Raw genomic sequence first — 21,146 nt, 5'->3', positions numbered from 1 at the left:
CCATTAAAAACCAGAACAACGTACAAAATAAAATTTTGTTTTACAAATTATGAAAGGAGCATTCCTTCTGACGTTATTAAAATCTTAACAGGGAAAAGTCTGTACACGATAAACAACAGGATGACAGAAATGTGACAATATGTAACAACTTTGCACGATCTATACACAGTAACACCCGCGGGGTTAAGATTGGAACAGGAGGGGCAGTTTAGAAGCAAAATGATGACACATCCATACAATAATGAATTGGTGCATCTGTCTTGGAGGTAAAGTAGATTATTACTAATAAAATGTTAGCTCAGACAGATTTCAAGCTGTCTTCACAGTTTCCTTAAAGTCCATACATCTGAATTTGCTCTAACAAATGTTTCTAATTCCATTGTGGTTTAGACCATAAATCATGCTTTGTCATCATCACACCACATAGCCAACCGAGAAAGAAAAATCTTACCTTGTGGGCTTAAGAACACTGTATTTTACAAATGTTCTTGCGATTGTGTCCGTCATCCATGTAATCACAGTATATCTACAAAATGATTTCATTCATGCAGTTATTTAGGAGCTAGATTTCTCCAATTTAAAGAAATCTTGGACATTGATATGTTTTATGTCTACTGTATACCAAATCATTCAGGATATAGTTGATGAATGTGATGATTGTTAGCTTCATTTTGAGGGTATTCACATCCAACTTTGGTGATAAACTTTCTTTTTCAGGGATTAAACGCAAGTATCAGCTTCAAGAAAAACAGCGCATTATTTCATCAAGCAAGAAGAATTGTGGCATTTACATGAGGAAGCTGTTGCTGTGAACTCACAGCAACAGCTTTCGATGTAACTCAAAAAATCCTAAAGCTGCAAAAACAAATTGAAACACATTCTGAAATGACAGCATTACCTGGTCTCACCTCGACTGAGCTGCATTTCACTTTAAAGGCTGAAAGACTCAGAAACAACAACTCGAGGACAGCTGCAGTACAGGCCTGAGGAATCGTCACACAGGAGGATGCTCATTCCTTGGTTTGGTTTTCCAAACTTCAGGCAATCATTGCCCTCAAAGGCTTCCCCTCAGATTATTAGAAATTAACATTTTATTTATGACAATGCTAATCTGTCTAATTCCATGTGAACCTGTGACAAAGATGATTCTACACATTACAGAACTCTACTACTTAAATCCTTCCTCCTATTTGAACATGAATACCCCAAATGATAGCTTCAAGTCACTTCTACCAAATGTAAAAGTGACTTGAGTATTTCTTTTATATGGCTAAGAAAAGGTAAAAAGAACACATGACTCTTTTATTTGTTGCTGTGTGACATTTAAAGCACAAGGCCCTTCAAGGCTCTTTGTTGTGAGGAGTCATCAGTTATTTCTCTGTCATTCCTGTGCTGGTGTTAAATCTTTCCAGATCTTACTGTATAACAGACATTTCGCAAGTCAAAACCATGACCGTGTCATTTGGAAACTGTCTTGACTTTAACCAACATTACAATAAAAAAAGAGTCCAAATACTGGAAGTAAAACACAGATCAGGGCAGATGTCTTATTTGTGTGACTGCACACAAGTCTTCAAAACCTGTGGTTTCCTAAGCCCACCAAACATCTCCATACATTTCAGTACAAAATTATTTACATTTGTCTAATTCTAATTACATTTAAGGATAAAACTTGCCATTCATACATACTGTTTAAAAGAGTGGTGCAAGTATCTCCCATAACTTCCAGACTGCAGGATTGCATAAAGAAAAGGTCTGTCTGGGGTTTTATTAATAATACAAAACCACTTGTGGAATGGCTGATCTGCCTAAAATAAAGTGTAATTTCCCCCAAAAATGCTCTGTTAAACTCCAGAACAGTAAACAGAAAAGATCATACGTCTGCTGAATCTCCCTGACGATAACCAATCAGAAATATAATTAGCTTCAAGTGCACTTCAGGTTGGAATGAATTATCTTTTAAAAAGTCAGACTGGAGTCTGAAATCTCACAAAGAGAATATGTGCCGATGGCTAAAACTCTATTCACATTTATCAGGCAGAACAGCTGGTAGCACATCCCCATGTAGTTCAACATCCCATCCACACAGAGGTAGTAGAATACCACATGTAAGCCAGGAGTGAAACCCCGCTCAGGAGAGGTCACTGGAGAAATTCTGGTCTCCGTGCAGCCACGTCCACTCCCTCAGCATCTAGGAGAAAAAAAGGGAGCCATTTTTAAATAATCAGCTCATAAAGTTCAGGAAAGAGTCTGCCTTTGACCACACCATACACAGCATGATGAGTGTAAGTGTTCACATACCTCCATGCCGCTCTCTGATTCCTGGATGGTGTCATGCAACAAACTCTGGAGCCGACTCTCAAATGTCCTGCTCTCTTCCACAAGGGACTCATCCCTGCGGACACACCCAGAGAGATTCATGCAGCTGTTAAGTCGTGGCTTTGACAAGTTCATCAGAATGAGCATCGGTATCCTCGGAGATTCTGTGACGCTGTCTTTAAAGAAAACTGGACACCATCGGTGTAAAATATAAAGGCTACATTTGTGGGAGATTTCGAATATACGAAGCAAAACCCCCAAAACTCTGACAAATTATGAACAACATGGTTTGGGTATGTGCAATATCAAGTCAAGATGATTTTCCGTAGTCCTATATTAGCATTACCAAACTGAAAAAGCATCTGGATAGCGCATCCTCAGCCAAGGCCAAGACGCTATTTTAAATAAAGAAATCCACGTCCAGATAACTTATCAAAAGTAGTTTTTGCATAATCTTCTTGGCAAATAGTAAAACAAATAAAAGCTATCAAAAACCTCTGCCTCAGGTCTCGCCCTGTTGGAAATATTTGTGTAAACACCTTTTTAAAACCCCTGTGGGTAAATAAATGCATGTCTTCAAGGTTACTCACAACTGCTGTAAGCTGTGTCTGGGGGTCAACAGCGGCGGCACCGATGAAGGGGTTCGTAATCCATCAGGACTCCCACTCACTGGGCTGCGAACTTTACTCTGCGCAAGACATGAAAATGCACTTTAATGTGGGTTCGTTCACACAGTCTACAGCAGCTGCGACAAAACAAAATGTTGGTGTTATCTTATTGACTGGGTGTTTGCAGCGTTTGAGCCAAACTCGATGTGGCGATAAGGAATATCATGCTTTATAGTTCACAGGCCTCCTGGGAGAACACAAACTCACACAGGCCACTTTGAGCAGGTTCCACAGCTCCCTCTGTCGCCTCTCCTGCAGACCCATCAGGACTTGTTCGCTCTCAGCCATCTTCTGGACCACGCCATCCACCTTCGGCAGCAGCTCCATCACACGCTGACGGCACACTGCAGTCTTACTGCATAGCAAACACAGAAAACAGAATTTCTTTTGGGAGTTCCTAAGAATACGAACAGGAAGGTCTGCTCCAGTGGATTATCTGAGCATCCTCACACTTTTTACTGATAGTGTTTTAAATGTTCTACCTGGCACACGCATCCAGCAGTGTTTTCTCTTCTTCTGCGTGATAAGATATCTTCTCAGAACTACGTGTTCTACATACAAGGCTGACAAATACCCTCATTCTTCTGTTTTGAAATCAGATTTCAAATATTTTTAGATTTCAAAGTAGGGAAAGCACACTTTTGCATAATTAACATTAGTCTCACCTTTAACTTTCCTGCATTATGAGGATTCCTTAACTCGTGGTCTTTGGCTCAATTTGGAAGCAATTTAGGTTAGGTGTCAACTAAGTTACCTATTTTGGCCCAAATAAAGATGAACCGAAAGTATCCTTTACTCATATCTTTACTCCTTTACGCAGAATTTATTATTTGTAATTGTATTCTTTATCTGTAAAAATCTAATGAATCATGTCGAGGCTATTAGTACAATCTCTAATAAAGTAAGTGCCTTACTAACCCCTCCTCTGATCTACACAAACATAAAATAAATTAAAGTATTTCCTTTCAAAATACTTGTTTTATATTTAAATATATATATTTTTTCCTGGGAAATGGAATTGTTTTCAGAGGCCATCATATATTTAATAGTTTTGTGTAGAAGTACCTGAGGTGCGTGTAGAAATCTCTGAGCTTCTTCTCGTAGAACTGCACGGCCTGAACCACCAGACGCACCAACTCCTGACTGTCTCCTGAACACCTCTGGTCTGAGCAGGGGAAATAAAGGAAGGAAAATGACAAAGAAGGTTTATTTTCACATGCAGACACCACGACATGTGTTAAATAAGATGGGAGCTGATGCGTGGTAACGTCCAAACCTCTGGGTTTCTCTCGGAGTTTGCGGAACAGCTCCATGGCTTTTCCTTCACTGAGGATCAAAGAGGGGAAGTAAGCAGAGTCCACGCTCGAATGACAGTTGGTTCCGTTATTTTTTAATTTTTTTTACGGTCAAGTTTGGTTCATACTCACAGTGTGTCCAAGGCCTCACCGCTCCTCCACGGCTGCCTCTGCACATCAACTATGTCTGGCTGCAGTTGCATCATCTCCTCTTCCAGTTCACTCACCTTGGCCTAGACACCCACACATGTTTTTTTAACCTTTTTTAAAAGGATGGGAAAAACTCCTTCCACACACACTGAAACACACTCAAGCCTACCTGACCACAGCTGACAGCAGTTTGCTCCATCTCCCTCCACACACCCAGAAGTTTGTCTGAAGCTACAAAATGTAAAAGAAAAATCAGACATCAGTCAGAGGCAAACTGTGCTGCTCTAGACAATAAAGTCTGGATAAATCAGTTTCTCCCAAGGTAAAATAGATAATTTATTTAGCTCTGAATGGGTTGCCAGACAGATTAAATGCAGCTCTCGTGTCTGTAGTGTAAACACTGCAATCCACCAGCTTTTGCAACATGTACCGATCCCTGTGGCTGTCTGCTCTTGGTATTTGTCCATGTCTATGTGGAGGCTGGTGTTGAAGAAGTCCAACTTGGCTGTGAGTCTCTGGTGCATGGACACCATCTCATTCTTCTGTCTGGACAGTGAGGAGTTGTGTCTCAGCAGGCTCATGCTGGAAGAAGGAAGAATAAATCTTTATTTCTTTCTGCTAACAGATGCACGTGAATGTGGAGGTTTGTATAAGCACTGGTGTATTGTTTGTCCTACATGGCCGCTTTCTGCCCTTGCTGCAGTCTTTGCCAGTTTTCTTTCAGGGACCGGATAGTGTGCCACGCCTGCCCACATGTCCTCCTCAGAGGGCTGTAAGCCAGGACGTGCTTGGGGTCAGATTCTGTGGGAAAGACATAAGAAAAGGATGTTTACTTTTATTTACACTTTATTTGACAAATGATTATAGCTCACATTAGTTAAAACTCATTAAAATAGGGATTCAGCTGAAAGACAAATGACGCAAACTCTGTACTTACGGACAAATCGAATGTTTTCAGGCAGAGGTCGGGGAGCAAACTGAGGTTCATAAGTGCAGGAAGAGCGATCAAACAGGAAGACCAGAGGCAGGTCTGTCCGTCGCCCATCTACCTCCTACAAACACCAAAAATCAAAAGTGCTATGAGGTTCAGAAGGTTAGTATTTGGTGAAGGGTTTGAGTGAACATTGTGTATGTTTGACTGTATTACAGTGTAATCTATGGCGCACTGAGTGGCCAGTGCGTGAGGCTCCAAGGCTAACCCCGCCTCGAGCAGCAGCTCCTGATTGGCTGCTGGGATGTTGGTGTCTTTCTCTATTCTCAGCTGCAGGTTGCCCACGGTCTCATCATCTGTGACGGAGTATGTCAAGATCGTAGCAGACATCATGTTCAGGACATGAACCAACTGAAAGGACAGAGGCAGGGAAAGAACATGATAAAAATGGTTGCCTTTAACTAAAGCCTCAGAGTGAGTCTCCACGGTCATTTCTTAAAAAACCTTGAGCTGCAGAATGAGCTCCAGCTGGGAGAAGCAGTCGCTGGGTGTAGTGGTGCTGTCTTTGCCCCTCTCCTGAGCGGACCACTTTAACATCAGCTGCAGCCACTTCTCCATCTTCTCTAGCAACAAACTGCCAAACAACAGTTACTGCGTTAGAGTAAGATAATGACAATAAAAAAATTAATAAAATGAAATAAGTACATATAAAAAATATCCTGACATTTCATTACTCATTAGCCCTTACATTGGTCAAATTGGTCTAATTTGAACAATTCTATGTAGATAAAAATATTTTATTTTTAGCTAGTAAATTATTAGTTCCTACCACAAAATGATTCGTTTTGTGTTTTTCTTTAGCATACATTCGGAAATCCTGAGTGAACACACGTTGTTTTCGTGATCATACACGAGCCAGTCACGGCTAGTTAGCCATCTACAGTTAAATTTCCTTTTTTCTGTTTCGCAAGGTCCAATATCCTCCTCCTCCCCGACCTCTTTGGTAGGCATCTCCTTCCCCTTCACGGCTGGCTGTCCCAATCATCGCCACATCTTGTTTGTGTTTGTATTTGTACCGGCGTCTTTCGTTTTTCCAACCCAAGAGTGACTCACACCCACGAAATAGTTGGTAAAGTTACTTATTTATCACCGGCCAAGCCGGCTAGTGAGCTTTTTTCAAATATATGCCAAAATGAAATTTCACCTGCATTTGGTGGGTTGGCGGGTGTTAATTTATAGCCATGGTGTGTATATGTGTCTGCACATAAAGTCACCTGTTGAGGTTGTTGGACATGGGCAGATGTTTGGAGAAGCGGATTTGTCCTGAGAGGTCTTCATAGACAACGATATGATCGTCCTGCTTCAGCCTGACTTTGTTATGCCTAAAGGAACACAGGTGGGTCATAAAAGAAGGAACATTTTCATTTTTCACAAATGTACAAATAATTATTCTTATTTTCAAATCGTTTTGATTGTGGTAAATGTTGGCCTCATATTTTTCCTCTGAGTGAATCAGACACCCCTTGAGCTTTACATCATTCATTGTATTCGTGGGGAACAAGGGGCATTGATGTTGGCACAACCCACATATCCTGCCATTCACTAGCAGCTTGCTCTATTTACATGTTCTTTCTGTTCAAATAATAATATTTAGCTGCAATAAAGCTTATCGTTGGTTGACATAAGAAAACTTCCTCTTGACACCTTCTAAAGTTATGACTGTAGTCGCAGCATTGGGGCGGATGGGGGGGTAAAAAAGATGTGAGGTTGTGGAAATCTAAGATGTCTGCCTGACCCTTCAACTAGTTTTGGAGAAAAAAATGTCTTTAGACTTTTTGATATGTGGGCAGCTGTTATTCTTGTCAGGTTGACTCTGAGCAATCATACTAAACCCTTAAACTGTTGTAAAAGTATCACTGGCACATATTTAACAGAAACAAAAGTGCTGTGCTATGTTTAAATCACTTTGCTGTATGAGTGCAAGCTTGATTGGGTTAATGAGGCTTTTAGTTGCTCTACCAGGGAACCGGCTGCCAGGTTGGTAAGAAAGGGCGAAATCCTGTGATACACTCGAACACCAAAGTGCCGAAGCTCCAGTAGTCCACAGCGACCGTGTACTTTTGTCTCTCTATGAGCTCTGGAGCCTGAAAGAAGAGAAAAGAAACACAACAGTTAAAGTCCACACCGTGGAGAAGAAGTTAGGCGTAAATGTGTTCACTGTAATCACTTACTAAGTATTGCAGTGTTCCCACAAATGATGTGCAAAGGCTGGTCTGGTCCAACTCTTTAGCATAGCCGAGATCTATAATCTTATGGATCAACTGAGATTATCAGAGAGAGTAAAGAAAAAAAAGAGATATTAATAGGCAAATCTATTTCAATAGTTACAAATACACAACTTACAGGATAATGCAGACAAATATTGAAAAACAAGGTGATGGTGGAGTAAAAGATAAGAAAAGATGTTAAATAGCTAGGTTTTATATGTTTTGGCAGATTTTGTTACCCTTCAACAGAGCCAAGCCACATGGCTTTTTCTTTTTGGTTTAGTTTTTTTAATATCTTAACAGAACTTCTGGCTGAAAAACCACCAACTTCCAAACTCATGAACCGTGAAGCATGTGCAATATCTTGAATTTACTGTTTTTCTTGTATGCAAGAGAAAAACAAGTGTAAACTTGACCTAAAATACATTTTGCTTGGCTCAGTTTCTATAAACTAACCAGTGTGTGCATAAAAATGAATATAACCTCTTAATGGGTCTGCCCACGGTTAAATGACATTCTCCATTTTCCTGCGTCCTTTGGCGGGCTGGAGTTTGACGTGCAGCGTCAAGCAAGATGAACATGATTAAGAGCTCAACACAAAAGGTCGCTGCAAACTGCAGTTTTAAATTCAGAGTTTTCCACATTAACTAATCTGTGAAAGGGTAAACATGTGGATGCGAGAGAGTCTCCATCACTTATTTCTCATAACCCACAGACAATAGTGGCAAAAAGCCTCTTTGCTGTGGTTTGGGTGTATTTGTATTTCACTGGGTCTTTAACTCACTCTCTTCTCTCCCTGCTGCAACACAATGTTTTCTGGTTTCAGGTCTCTGTGGATGATCCTCTTGTTATGTAGGTAGGTCAGAGCCAAAGCTAAGTGACAGAAAAAGAAATTAGAGTGGCATGAATTTAAATGAATTTGATAAAGTTACGGCACAATAACATTTGGGTGGATATTTGAGAACATTGAAACGTTGAAAATCTATCTGACCTGCAACCCACCTCAATTATTTCATTCTAATCACTTCGTGCATCTGTTTTTTTCCCCATTCAAATATTCACCAGAGGTAATTAATCAGATTTTATATATCTCTTTGGAGCCGAAGAAAGGCTTTTATCTACTTTAGCTTGAGATATCAAGGAGAGAAAGATCTGCGGGGAAACACATTTCAGAAACAGGCAGAACTTCCCTCTAATGATAAAAAGAGAAACTTGTTAAGGCCCTTTCCATCCTGCAGTAATCATTTGGTTTAGGTCGGTAGGTCGGTAGTAGGTGTTCCTAGTCTATATAACCTGGTTGCACTCTACAACTCAAGCACTAATCTTCATTCCCATCCACATCTTACACTGCTGATGTTTCACATGCCTTCGTAACTTTATCCTTTGGTAATAAAGATTCTGTTAATTTAATAAATCATTTCAATTGGCTGCTATAAACGGTGTCTCTCCACTCTTTGTCATCGACTTATGGGCCGGGTTGGGTATGTCATTTAAAAATTTTTATCTATTGAAAGCATATAATAAATACATATGTTGCCTCATAATAAATACAAACAAGGAGTTTTACATTAAAAACAAACAAACTAGGCCTTATCTTCTCCTACGTATATTGACACCAGTGCGAGTGTCTCCAGCCAATATCCAGAAAGCTCACTCTGCACAGGTTAACTTAAAGTCCCATTGTGTAACAATTAAAGTCATGAAATGTCACATATAGTCACATATGGTCATAAAATCAACTCTCATATGGCTGAGAGCAACTGAAAATAAGAACTTCTGTGATTTTATTACCTTAGAATGAGAATATTAGATCCAAAGAAAAACAGGTCTTGCTTATCGAGCTCCACCGTGTTATTTTTTTCTATAATTTGGTTTCAGACTTCTTCACTGCTCTTTAACGTCAAAAGCCTCAGATGCGTTTCACCTCTAAGCAGACACAGAATACTGATGCACACAGCCATCTGTCTGTTAAACAACCTGCTGTACACATGAGCTGTGTGTATGAAATGGACATAGGTACCATGATGTCACCCAGTTTGGTTGTTTTGGAAGGGGTCATGTTTGGATCATAGGGCGGAGTTTTAGAGTGGTACTTGAAACATGATTGGACAGAAATAGACTAATTTAACGCCTAATATGTACTGATTTACAAAATTATAATCAGAAGAACAACCAACACACTAATAAGGCATACGTTGACGCTTTTTTAATGGGTGTAATTTGTGCCTGCCGTGTTTTGGAGCCTGTGCAGAGTTTAACTGCCAGAAGTCTGAGCCTGTTTTGAGACCAAAAGAAGTCATGTACATATGCCGTTTTTAATATAATGTAGCTGAAGTTAATGTCTAACAGGTTTTCTCTCAAATTACGACTGAAACTCTGAGGTCACTTTACTTGTGCGTCAAAGGGTGAGTGGTGTGTGTGCTGGAAAAGACCATTCAGCAAAGCGGAACTTTTTTAGCTACCTGAATATGCGTGTGTATGAGTGAGTTAATAGGTGTGGATGTACATCCCTGTGGTGCCGCCCTTCACTGATAGGGCAGTTTAAAGGTGATCAGTCATCAGGAAATGTCCTCTAACATGCCACAGGAAAAGGACTTTCTGTCAGTCTGTATGTGTGTGTGTGCACACATGCGTGTTTGTGTATGTGCTTATCTCAACTCTTCACTCCATATGTTACGATTCATAACATATGTTGCCTCTCTAAAACTTTTTTATACTGCAGGAGGGATATGGTGCATGTTGTTGTGGTAGTACACAATGCTTGTGACACAGGGTGTGAGTATCCGATTGTTGACGCAAGCCTCGGTATGAGTAGAAGCTCTCGTCGTGATGACTAACAGGCTGGTGTTTCAGGTCACCGATGACATCATAATACTCCTCATCAGGACTTTTTCCTCCTTACTACAGGAAACTGATCCCCCTGCCAGCTCACTCCATCACTCAACGAATCCATTATTCTCACGATTTCAAATGATAAAATAGTCGAGAATGAACACTTTATCGCTGGGGAGTGAAAAGAAAATACTCACAAATATCTCGTAACAGAATTAAAACGGAGCCCTCCCTCATTCCACAGCAGTTGTCCATGAGGTTGAGATACTGAAGAGAGCATAAACAGACAGTCAAGATCTGAGTAACATAATTCATTGGAGGAAAGCAGCTCAAGTGGACAATACAGGAAAGAGTTAAATAGTAATTTTTCTCCTCTTTGGCTCCTCTCTAAAGCAACTACTTTCAGTCCATTAGCTGGACATCTTTACAGGGATCAGATAAACTATAAAGTCCAAACTGAGGCACCAAACTTTTTTCACAAGGCATTTTAGTACTTTGTTGGAAACACAAAAAAAAATAAAGTTGTTATATAATTTACAAAAATCAGTGTACAGGCTGTAAATATTTAGTTTGACTTAAAACACTACATGTAAAGCATATGATTATTGGAAAGTTGTAGCTGAGCAAAACAGGATGTAGCAGTTTTCTTGGAGTAGTGCCCATTAAACGCTCAATCTCTCCCAAACTCGCCTGCTCACTTTTCAACCATGTGCGACGCATTTACATTTTTATGATGCTGTGGTTTGCAGCGGATAGCATTTTCCCTTGACTGCTGCCCTAAGGCTACACACTAAGTTGGTTTAAAACTAAAATCTGCACCACATTCATCTCCAAGAATGAACATCACACTGCCTGGCTGCTAGGTCCAACAAAGCAGATTTAACAGAGAAAACAACACAAAAACATAAGAGAGGTAGAACCATTTTATGCACCTTTGTGTTCCCATTTCTGACCCCCGATATGAACACTCACAGCAAAGCTATGCGCAGAAAGAGTCATGAAAAGCGGTTCAACTAGGATTACCATTCCATGTTATTTCATTGTGATTCACCTTTAAACACAAAGGTCTATGGGCTGTAATCTGGTGAGCTAAACCACATAGTATGTCCATGCATACACCCGAGGATTTACCTTTCTCAGGTCACCACCCTGACAGTACTCCATGGCGAGCAGTGGCAGATCGTTGATTGCCACCATTTTCTGCATCCCCTCAGGAACTTCTCGAGCTGCGACCACGTTAACATGATTCAGCCTGAGTGAGAAACGACCAAAAAACATCAGCTCTGGTGCACCCTACCATTACCTGTTTAGATGCTCCTGCAACGTGACTGGAGTCCAGCAGAAGTGAACTAAATTAGCTGCTTACATAAAGTCTCACTGTTGATGGCGAGTGTTCGCAAAGTTAGCAAACTGTTTGTAAACCTGCGAGACAGGATAGTGTCAAGGCACAGATTTGCAGGAAGGATAAAATAACATTTCTGTGGCACTTTAGTGTGACCAAAGCAGCAGCCACCATCGCTCTGAAATCTGAGAAAGATGTTTGAAACCACCTGTATGATTCCGTCCTGCCCAGATTAACAAGGTAATCAGGGATGACGATTACTGGTCAGGAGATAACTAATAAGAAGATGGCCACTATTGATGACATCCAGAGTTTCTTTGTGGAGAAGGGAGAAGCTTGCAGGCAGCCGGTCATCGGACCGGCATTCCACCAATCAGTGCTTTGTGGTGGAGTGGTCAGACTGATGCCATTTGTCATTAGAGACACATGACAACCTTGTAATTATACAAAAGCCTCTCAGATGAGAAACAAAGTCCTCTGATCTGATGAAAAAAAGCATTTCCAAAGAACTATTTGGCCTCAATTCCTAACGGCATGTGTATGAGGAACCAGACATTGATCATAACCTCATTAATAGCATCTGAACAGCCAGACATTGGTTCTATGGTAGTGTTTTTCTGAGAGATGAGCTTTCGGACTAAGAATAACTGAAGGAAATACAGATGCAGAAAAGTCCAGAGCAATCTTGACTGAGTACTCAGGATCTCAGACTGGGGTGAGGGGTCTTGACTTTAAACAGAGAAGTATTTTAAGTTGTGGAGTAACCTAGTCAGAGATAGGACCTGAACTTAAGAACTTTGAGAAACCTGGAAATGGCTGTCCACCAACGTGCTCCAATCCAATGAGGTTAAGCTTCAAACTTCCAAAGAAAAGATGGGCTAAGTTTGTAGGACTAGTTCCAAGAAGATTTGAAGTTGTCACTACTGCAAAAGGTGTTTTATTAGAGTGCTGAAGGGCCGAAATACTTGAATATGTAAACTGAATCATTTATATCTGGATATTAATCAAGGAAAAAAAAAAACAGGACAAACCTGAATTTGAATTTGTTCTGCCAGTGTTGACAGTTGTGTGTAAGTTGATGAGAAAAATGCCTGAATTTCTTTTGCAAGGAATCATGACAAAAACAGTTTTCAGACAGAAAACTGTTTTAAAGACTGGATAGAAACCGAATGGCAGAGATTAAACCTGCATCAGATTGTGGGACAAATATTTTTAGAGTTTTTGACTAAACCTGGTAGAAAATGAAAAAATAACCCGAAACAAGCTCTTTAAAGACATCATAACTAAAAAACGCAGTCAGTGTTTTTCAGTCAATCTGTGTTAAGTAGCTGTAATAATATAATAGTAGGTTGCATCGTCCCCGGCCCTGCGGTTTTTCCACGAGTTGAGCGTGGGTGCACGGGAGGGTTGTGGTTGTGACCATGTCTGTCTGAGAACAACACACTTGTTAAAGAGGGATTACAAAAAAAGAGGTGTTTTATACTAATGTTTGCTCCATCAAATAACAAAACACACACATCTCACAAACAGCCTACATAGGCTGGTATTTGATTGGTGTGACCTGAAACTGTCTACAGATGTGTGTGGACATCAAATGCTCGCCCAAGCGAGGCGAAAATGAGGAGGCAGATCATTATGCTGCTAGAAATAACCAAAGTGGCCAAAATAACCCAAACATTCACTCCAAACTAATTACCTAATTTATGATTTTTACTATTTGGGGATCCAAATTTAGTCTTTGTTTTTAAGAAAACTTGTGAAACAGATGGGCATTTAAAAGCTAAAAACCCATAAGCACCAAACTTGTCATGGAATGTACCTCGTTGAGTCACAATATGTCAAACCAAAACTATCGTAGTCTCATGATGCCAAAGACGCAGTGTAAGAGCATCAGAGTTTGGGTAGAAAAAAGAAATGCAGGGGAAAATCACTCATTTCTTCAGCAGAGTTAAAAACTCATGCATCAAGAGGGGGAAAAGAGACTCCTCAGGCTTTTTAGAAGTGGGGACAAACTTAAGCAACAAGCTTTGGTTAAAAAAACCCCAAACAAAACAGTTAAGAAATATGTTTATTTTATCACTTCCTGTTTTTTTTGTGTGGGACTCGCCGATTTGCCACTTCTCTCACACATGTCGATTAACTATGTGAAGCTCACATTAAAGTTGATTTTCCTGATCTGTTGCAGAAGCCTGGAGATAAAAGATCACCCAGTTACATGAAGAAAAAAAACGACATTTAGATGGATATTTAAACCCAAATCAGTGTTCTGGGCACCAAAATACATTTGTCTGTTTTCAAAGTCTGTTCATCTTATTATCAGATTTACCTTAAGGGTTCCAAACGCTGATCTAAACTAACTTTTTGAGGTATATTGCTATGTCATAAACAACCTGTGGTGCACACTATACGTTTGCATTTCTTCTCCATAGCAGCGCACAGCAAATTTATCCCAACAGATTATATAACTCATCCTAATACCCCGTGCACAGCCAGATTTCTGACCTTTCCGTTTTACTTTCTCCTCCTCTGTTTCTCATTCTTTCCTGTTTCATAACTGACTAAAACAATGTGTCTTAGAGCTAAAGAAGAAAAGGAGAGGATAAAGATAACAAACCCAAAGCGATACCAGCTGTTGCAGGAAAATGATTAACTCTGTAACCATAACGCCGATCCGTCATCAAAGGAATCGTAAGTCGTTGTTTAATCATTAGTAGTCATCAACGTGCTCTTGTTCTGCAAAACTATGGGCGTTTGGTTGAATAAGGAATAAGAAAACAAATCAAACACCCTCAGACCTTGTGTAGTCATGATGTGCATTCTGTAAGTTTTGGAATCTGTTGCAGACTTCCACAGTTTCTCAACCTCAATATCGAGTGATCTCATTTTAAAATAATTCTATGAAAAATGATCCACAATGACAAAGCAAACCAAGTTTATTAAATTAGCTGAACAACTAGAAAGAGGATCAGTAACCACTGACTCTTTGTAATGATATTTTGTGGCTCTGTTCTGGTGCACCCTACCATTACTTGTTTAGATGTTCCTCCACAGTGACTGGAGTCCAGCAGAAGTGAACTAAATTAGCTGTTTACATAAAGTCTCACTGATGATGGCGAGTGTAATTTCTTCAGCAGAGTTAAAAACTCGAAACAGTTAAGAAATATGTTTTTTTTTTATCACTTCCTGTTTATTTTGGGGGAAATTTCTCCTGAAGGATATGAAAAAAAAAGTGCTCAAGTCTGTTCACCTGCAGTGAGACCATCTGTACGGCTAAAATAAAGACCGACAAGATAAAACAAACCTATTCACTTCATCGATGCATGATCATATGATGTCAGCATGATTTAACTTAACTCGCAGTCTGAGGTGAAATGAAAGATGATCTCACGGGCAGTTTCTGTTTGGAGTGAGGTCTGTATTACATAATTTCGCAGATTACGCGGTTACACCTTAAGAGCTCTGATGGTAACAGAGAAAGGGAGATGTAGGAGGCCTTTATTTTTGCTTTCTCTCAAAAGGGATTAATCCTGCGCTCACCATAGGTGGTGATATAGTGAGGCACGTTAGATATAACATAGATGAAGCCGTAGGTGATGTGAGACATCTAAGTATGCTTCTTACGTTCTTGCTTTGTGCTTATTTTCATTTTAAGATTTTCAATTTACAGACATTTATTAGGCCAGATACCATTTGCATGTTGGCACTGACCAGTGTATGGAATCATGTAACTTCATCTTTGAATATGTGGGAACTGCACTCTTATCTCTGCACATTACTTGAGGCGTGTCTAAAACAGATCTCCTCCCTCACCCAGAGGAGTAACTACATGCAAGCAGTCATTACATGTGGTCCTGATAAAGGGATAACATTTTGGAGTGAAAGTAAAACTGACCTCTTCATGATCTGGATCTCCAGACACCATCGTTCTTTGTTTCTGTCGCACAGCTCCTGCCGACACTGCTTTATAGCAATCTGCTCCTCTGTGTCCTGAAAGCACACACACACACACACACACACACGCACAAGTTTCTGCCACTGTCACAGGATTTACACCGATTTATATTTATTTTCACTAAACATCAATCTTTTTTAATCCTTGAAGTTTTACTTTGACTCTAATTTGGTGTTTTCTTTATATGTCACTCTGCTCTGCTTGATCAATTTGACCTCCTGAGTTAATGATAAATAATATAAATAATAAAAAATCCACTGATGTGGGCTTTCAGGGGTAATCAGAACGAAGAATCAGTGATTAAAATCATTTATTTACCATGATTCCCAAAAGAAATTTCTTAATTTCATTGAGGATGCTTCCTGAAGCATTGATACGAGGATACCTTAAGGAGTGCCAATTTCAGCTGAACCTCTACAAGGCCGAGCTTTTTGATAAATAAGAGTTAATCATTCCATTCCACACAATACAAGCAAAAAAACTGCCTCTTCAATTATCTCAAACAAAGTGCAAGAAATCTGAATGTAACAGTTGGCCAGTTGTCCTTCTCTGACCATTTTGCATCTGTCTCTCAATCATGTTGCTTTGCACGCTACAACATAAGAAAAAAGTGGCTGTATCCGACTCAATATGCCACCCAGTTCTTGGTCATTTACATAGATTTACAGTAGTGTATATTAATTTAGGGACCAATGTATACCCCAGGGTTTCACTGAATGTTGTTTCCTTACTTTTATGTCACTTCGGCTAAATTTGTCTGCTACTAAATATAAAACAAAAGAGATTGCAAAGCAGAATTTGAAGGGGGTTTAAAGTATCCTTTTAAACCAGGATTAATAGTTGGGCTCAAACACTTGGTACCAACTTTTTCTTCAAAGCATCACACCCAAATGACACATTATCCACTTTCCAAAAATAACCACCAGCACAGGTCCATTATATTACCGGTTTCTCATCAAGGAAAGGGTATCATCCTGCTTCCCATAGTGTGGTCCAGTAATAACTCACAGTATTGTCACTCATGCAGGAAGACAGGAAAGTTTCTACAGAGGAAGTTTATACATATTTTTCCATTCCCTCATAAATCACAGAGGGACCATCGAGCTTATTATCAGCCTACATCTCTGATGGTATGGGGAGTGTATTTGTACCTATGGAACTGGTAGCTGGCGCTTTTCCATTATATGGTACAGTACATTTCGGTATGGTCCGATGCAACATGGTGGAATGTAGTGAAACACTACATAGATTACCTGGTCAGAAGAATCATCTCCCATTATAGTTAACAACTCTCCACAGAAGCACACTAAATCTGAGAGACCAGCACACAATTTACGACATAAATCACACTATTTTGTGCATGATTAATTAAATGAATTAAAAGGCATGCACAAGCATGCCTTTAGCATATTTCAGTCAGACTTTGATAAACTGCATACTGCATATGTCATGACAACATGGCTTTTGTAGTTGAATAGTCCGGTGCTGGACTGGCCTGCCTGCAGTCTAGATCTTTCACCGACTGAAAACGTTTGGCACATCATCGAATGCCAAATATGACAAAGAAGGCCCAGGACTGTTGAGCTGCTAGAATCTTATATCAGACAAAGAATGGGACGATAATTCTCTCCCAAAGGTCCAGTAGCTGGTCCCAGTTTTACAGACTGATGTTAAAAGAAAAAAGGATGCAGCACACTGGAAAACACGGATCGATCCAAACGTTTCTGAGACCTGTTACTGTCATCGACTTCATGAAATAGTAAAATGTCTTACTTTCAAAATAGGTTTTCTACACTCTGTTCTGAGTAAATATGATATGATATATGCTTATGATATACATAAGCTCTGTTAATCACTGTATTCTGTTTTTATTAATATTTTACACGGTGTCCTGACTTTTTTGTACTGGGTCATAAACTGGTCACAAACTCGCAAAGGGACACAAAGGAAGCCGTGAACACATACTCCAAATTTTGACTCACCATCCTGCTCAAAGCCAGCTCTAAGTTTACCTTGAAATTGAGGGTGAGGCGGTGAGTAATAGACAGCTGAAGCAGAGCTGTAAAGAAAGGAAAAGGAAGTACCACTAAGTGGGAATGTCCATATTCCCATATTATCTGCTAGCTGTTGGTATAAGTCTACAATGTGGTCATCCTGTGACTTAGAGTGACATCATTACAATAAAAGCTACTTGTACTGCACTGAGTGCACCAAGACGCTTCCTGGACTGATGTGACTCTCCCCTCCCTAACAGCGCAGGTACAAACCCAAATGGGCTTGTTATACATATCAGTTTTTAATTGAGAAGTTGAAGTTCCTTCTTGAGTCATAGCTCTGACAAACTTGAGTGGACACACACTGTCTTTGTGAGGTTACATTTTTTGCTTGCTTTATCTCCTCTCTCGCAAACAAATCCGAATTAATAAGGCACAAAAATCCTCCAAAATCCTTACGGTACCAGAAGTTGGCAGAGAAACGTTCTCTGTAGCATTCAGTGATACATACTGCATGTTTATTCGTAAACTGCAGCGAGGCATTACCGATAGCAAATCTGCTACTCATTCAACGGAGCACAGTTAGAGAGATGACGCAAAAGATGAATGGCCGACTCCACAGAAAAACATTTTCATGTACAACCGTGCATCTATGGTTTAGAAAGCAGACCATGTCATTTCAGCGTAAACAATATAATTCATTCAAGGAGTGAAACACTGAATCTTAAAGAGAGATAGTTTATTTTCTGCAACTGTAAGGCAGTTTTTATTGGAAAAAAAGCTTGCTTTGACATACATTTAGTTTAATGTATATGATGCCGATTCACAAAAATAAATAAATAAATATATATATATATTTATAATGAGAAACCCAACAGTTCCACAGTGTAAGCATTTGGCAACAGTGGAATAATAAACCTGAACTTGCATTGATGATGACAGTGTTGATGTCTCCTGCACCAGTGCCTTTTATCTAAGGTCTTAAAATGTTGAATGCAACAATCTGTTATTTAAACATCCTCGTTCCAGGCACATTTACCGCTATCAAGATTACAATCATATCCTGTTACAATTACAAGAAAGACGTTACCTAAGGAGACAGTATAAAACAACATGTTGGAGCTTTGTTTAAAGCTTGCAAAATGTGTACCTTATTTTGCCATCTTGTGACATTTCCAAAGCCCCCGGTGCCGAGCCGCTCCTTCAGCTCCCAGGGCCCACAGCTCTGCGTCTGCTGCTGCAGGGGGACTCGATTCATTTTCTCTGCACCTGCACATTATATAATAAATACCAACAATTAACGGAGGTTACAGTGACATTAGTGGCTCTGTGGTGTTTATTAACACAAATATGGCAAAAATGAGAATAGCCTGAGAATAGTACCAGAGAAAATGCCTGGCTGCCCTCTCAATTAAAAGAGGCAATCGTCATTCTATCTAAAACATCTGAATCTTTGTTCCAGTGCCAAAATATTTACTCCACTGATTGATAATGTGAATAAGTTTAATATCTTTGGATTTGGGATTGTACAAGCTGGAGAAAACAAGCAAGAAGACACCATGACACCTGACTTGAGGAATGAATAGATAATAAACAGATCAGAAAAAGGAAGAACTAGCAGTGACCTTAAATGGAAACGGATGTTGAAGGCTGCACATGAATAAATAACAGGAAAAGCTCGGCACAAGTGTAAATAATACAATTCAAGAGACACTTTGTTATGGTCAACTCAGACTCTGAAGAAGGGAAGAGGAACATAAAATGGCAAATGTTGCTTTCAGGAATACGCCTGCTATAATTGGAATGAGATGTTATCATTATCGATAACGTGCGTTTAACCTTTAACGTCACGTTGTTTTTTTACAGTTACGTAACGAGACTGACCAAATTCCCAAATGGTACTTGTATAGCGCTTTTCTAGTTTAGATGAGCACTCAAAGCGCTTTTAACACAACGCTCACAGTCTATACAACTGCGGGCTTCCAATCACATTCATTTCACTGATGGATCGGTAGGCAACGTGGGCTTCAGTGCGCTTCGACCCGGGGAAGCCGGTCCCATGCGGAACCACCGAGCTTCCGATTGGTGGGCGACTGCTCTTCCTCCTGAGCTACAGCCGCCACAACTCACACATCACGAATGTAAAAGTTCACTTTAAGTTGCTACAATGACTTTTCTGTATACAACAAATACCAACAGTATGTACAGTGGCCGCAGAGGATTAATGAGGCCTATTGAACGGTGCAAGGACCAGCATGCCTCAAAGCCTGCGATCAGCTTTAAACTCTACATGACTGATCTCCACACCACAATACTGACCTGACCTCTCTGGTCATAGCTGCATTATACATTCAAACACACAAAATCGCTTTGCTTTATGTTTCCAGCCATTACAGCGCGCAATAGCTAAGTTTAGAAGTTTATCATCATACAGACAAGCGCTTGAGCTTAAGTCAGATAAATCCTACCTTAGACTTCCTAAGCAGCGTTCACTCACTTTCACGCGCGATTCTCTTTTTAAAACGCTGCGTGTTTTTATTCAATAACTGCGCTGATTTTTTTTAACGTTACTGTACTAACTTTTGGCGACACAACAAATCTCAAAAAAGCTTTCTACTTCCTGATACTCATATTTCCTGTAAACCTGATGAGATCGGTCCCGCCCACAGGGAGGCAGAGTCCTCGGCTCACACATGTATAGTCTCCCGGACACATGTCATCTTACTGTATTGCTTTAGAAAACAATAATTTTTTTTTGTACGACTAAAGCCTACAGTTTTTATGGGCAGCTCAAAAAATAAGGTGCACACAGTAAACCCTATTGGGGTAACAGATTTTATCAGTGTAGTTTTTAAAGGAAAAACTTGGGAAGTGTTAAGGAAAAAAACAAAACCCCGAAAGAAAATGAAAAGTCTATTAGTCGTTGACAGGAGTGAGGTTTTAATAATCAACTGAAAATAATGCATCAGTAAGGTAGTTATCTTTCAATTCTGTAGAAGCATTGCTATATAATATGTGCCTAAACTGTAGCTCGAGAGCATCTACAAGTCCTTCACTGTGACTCAAAAGTACCAAAGCATGGATCTGAGGAAAGGAGAAGAGGTGAAAAAAGAAAGACAGGATCAAATATTGTTCCTCTTGAGTGAGTCTGGTCCTTAAAGTTATGACTGCATCTGTTATTTTGGGTTTATGAATATAGCTTTAACTGTACGCTTTGAATCACCTTCTCTCAGTCAGTTATCTTGACCTGACAACTAATTTTCATCTTGAATTACACTATTTTAGTTGCAGTGGTTCTCTTTCTTTTAAATATCTTTCCTGGACAGATTTGTCAGGGATGTTTTAATTTTCCCAGTATGAAAACCTCTTTTTTCAAAAAAGATTGCAATTGTTATA

At 39.8% G+C, this 21,146-nt stretch overlaps 1 protein-coding gene across 2 annotated transcripts; it reads right to left on the bottom strand.

Annotated features, from left to right (window-relative positions):
• Positions 1–754: 754 nt before the first annotated feature.
• On the bottom strand, positions 755–20,417 carry ikbkb (inhibitor of nuclear factor kappa B kinase subunit beta). Of its 2 annotated transcripts, none has more exons than XM_072387580.1 (22): positions 20,219–20,417; positions 18,901–19,019; positions 15,697–15,791; positions 11,594–11,714; positions 10,660–10,729; positions 8,415–8,503; positions 7,595–7,684; positions 7,383–7,507; positions 6,638–6,745; positions 5,868–5,997; positions 5,580–5,774; positions 5,370–5,484; positions 5,110–5,233; positions 4,863–5,014; positions 4,602–4,663; positions 4,415–4,515; positions 4,264–4,313; positions 4,053–4,152; positions 3,195–3,342; positions 2,910–3,007; positions 2,302–2,395; positions 755–2,191 (listed from the first exon to the last, which is right to left on the bottom strand). In XM_072387580.1, exons 2-22 carry the CDS (start codon positions 19,006–19,008, stop codon positions 2,132–2,134), a joined length of 2,235 nt encoding a protein of 744 aa, XP_072243681.1. In that variant the 5' UTR covers positions 19,009–19,019; positions 20,219–20,417; the 3' UTR covers positions 755–2,131. The 2 variants fall into 2 exon arrangements, with proteins under 2 accessions (XP_072243681.1, XP_072243682.1); XM_072387581.1 differs by lacking the exon at positions 20,219–20,417 and adding an exon at positions 19,134–19,152.
• Positions 20,418–21,146: the final 729 nt, after the last annotated feature.

The sequence above is a fragment of the Leuresthes tenuis genome, unplaced genomic scaffold (assembly GCF_036924035.1).
Source record: "Leuresthes tenuis unplaced genomic scaffold, fLeuTen1.0.hap1 SCAF_6, whole genome shotgun sequence".
Classification (NCBI taxonomy): Eukaryota; Metazoa; Chordata; class Actinopteri; order Atheriniformes; family Atherinopsidae; genus Leuresthes; species Leuresthes tenuis.
This window is presented reverse-complemented; position numbering and strand designations above follow the sequence as displayed.

What these genes read in the sequence shown, in the direction of transcription:
- ikbkb (XM_072387580.1), bottom strand. Translation starts at nt 19,008, where the DNA reads ATGAATCGAGTCCCCCTGCAGCAGCAGACGCAGAGCTGTGGGCCCTGG. An exon ending in ACCTGGCAGCCGGTTCCCTG is followed by an intron (nt 6,746 to 7,382) that starts GTAGAGCAACTA and finishes GTGTTCCTTTAG; the next exon opens with GCATAACAAAGTCAGGCTGA. An exon ending in ACTCCGAGAGAAACCCAGAG is followed by an intron (nt 4,153 to 4,263) that starts GTTTGGACGTTA and finishes TCCCCTGCTCAG; the next exon opens with ACCAGAGGTGTTCAGGAGAC.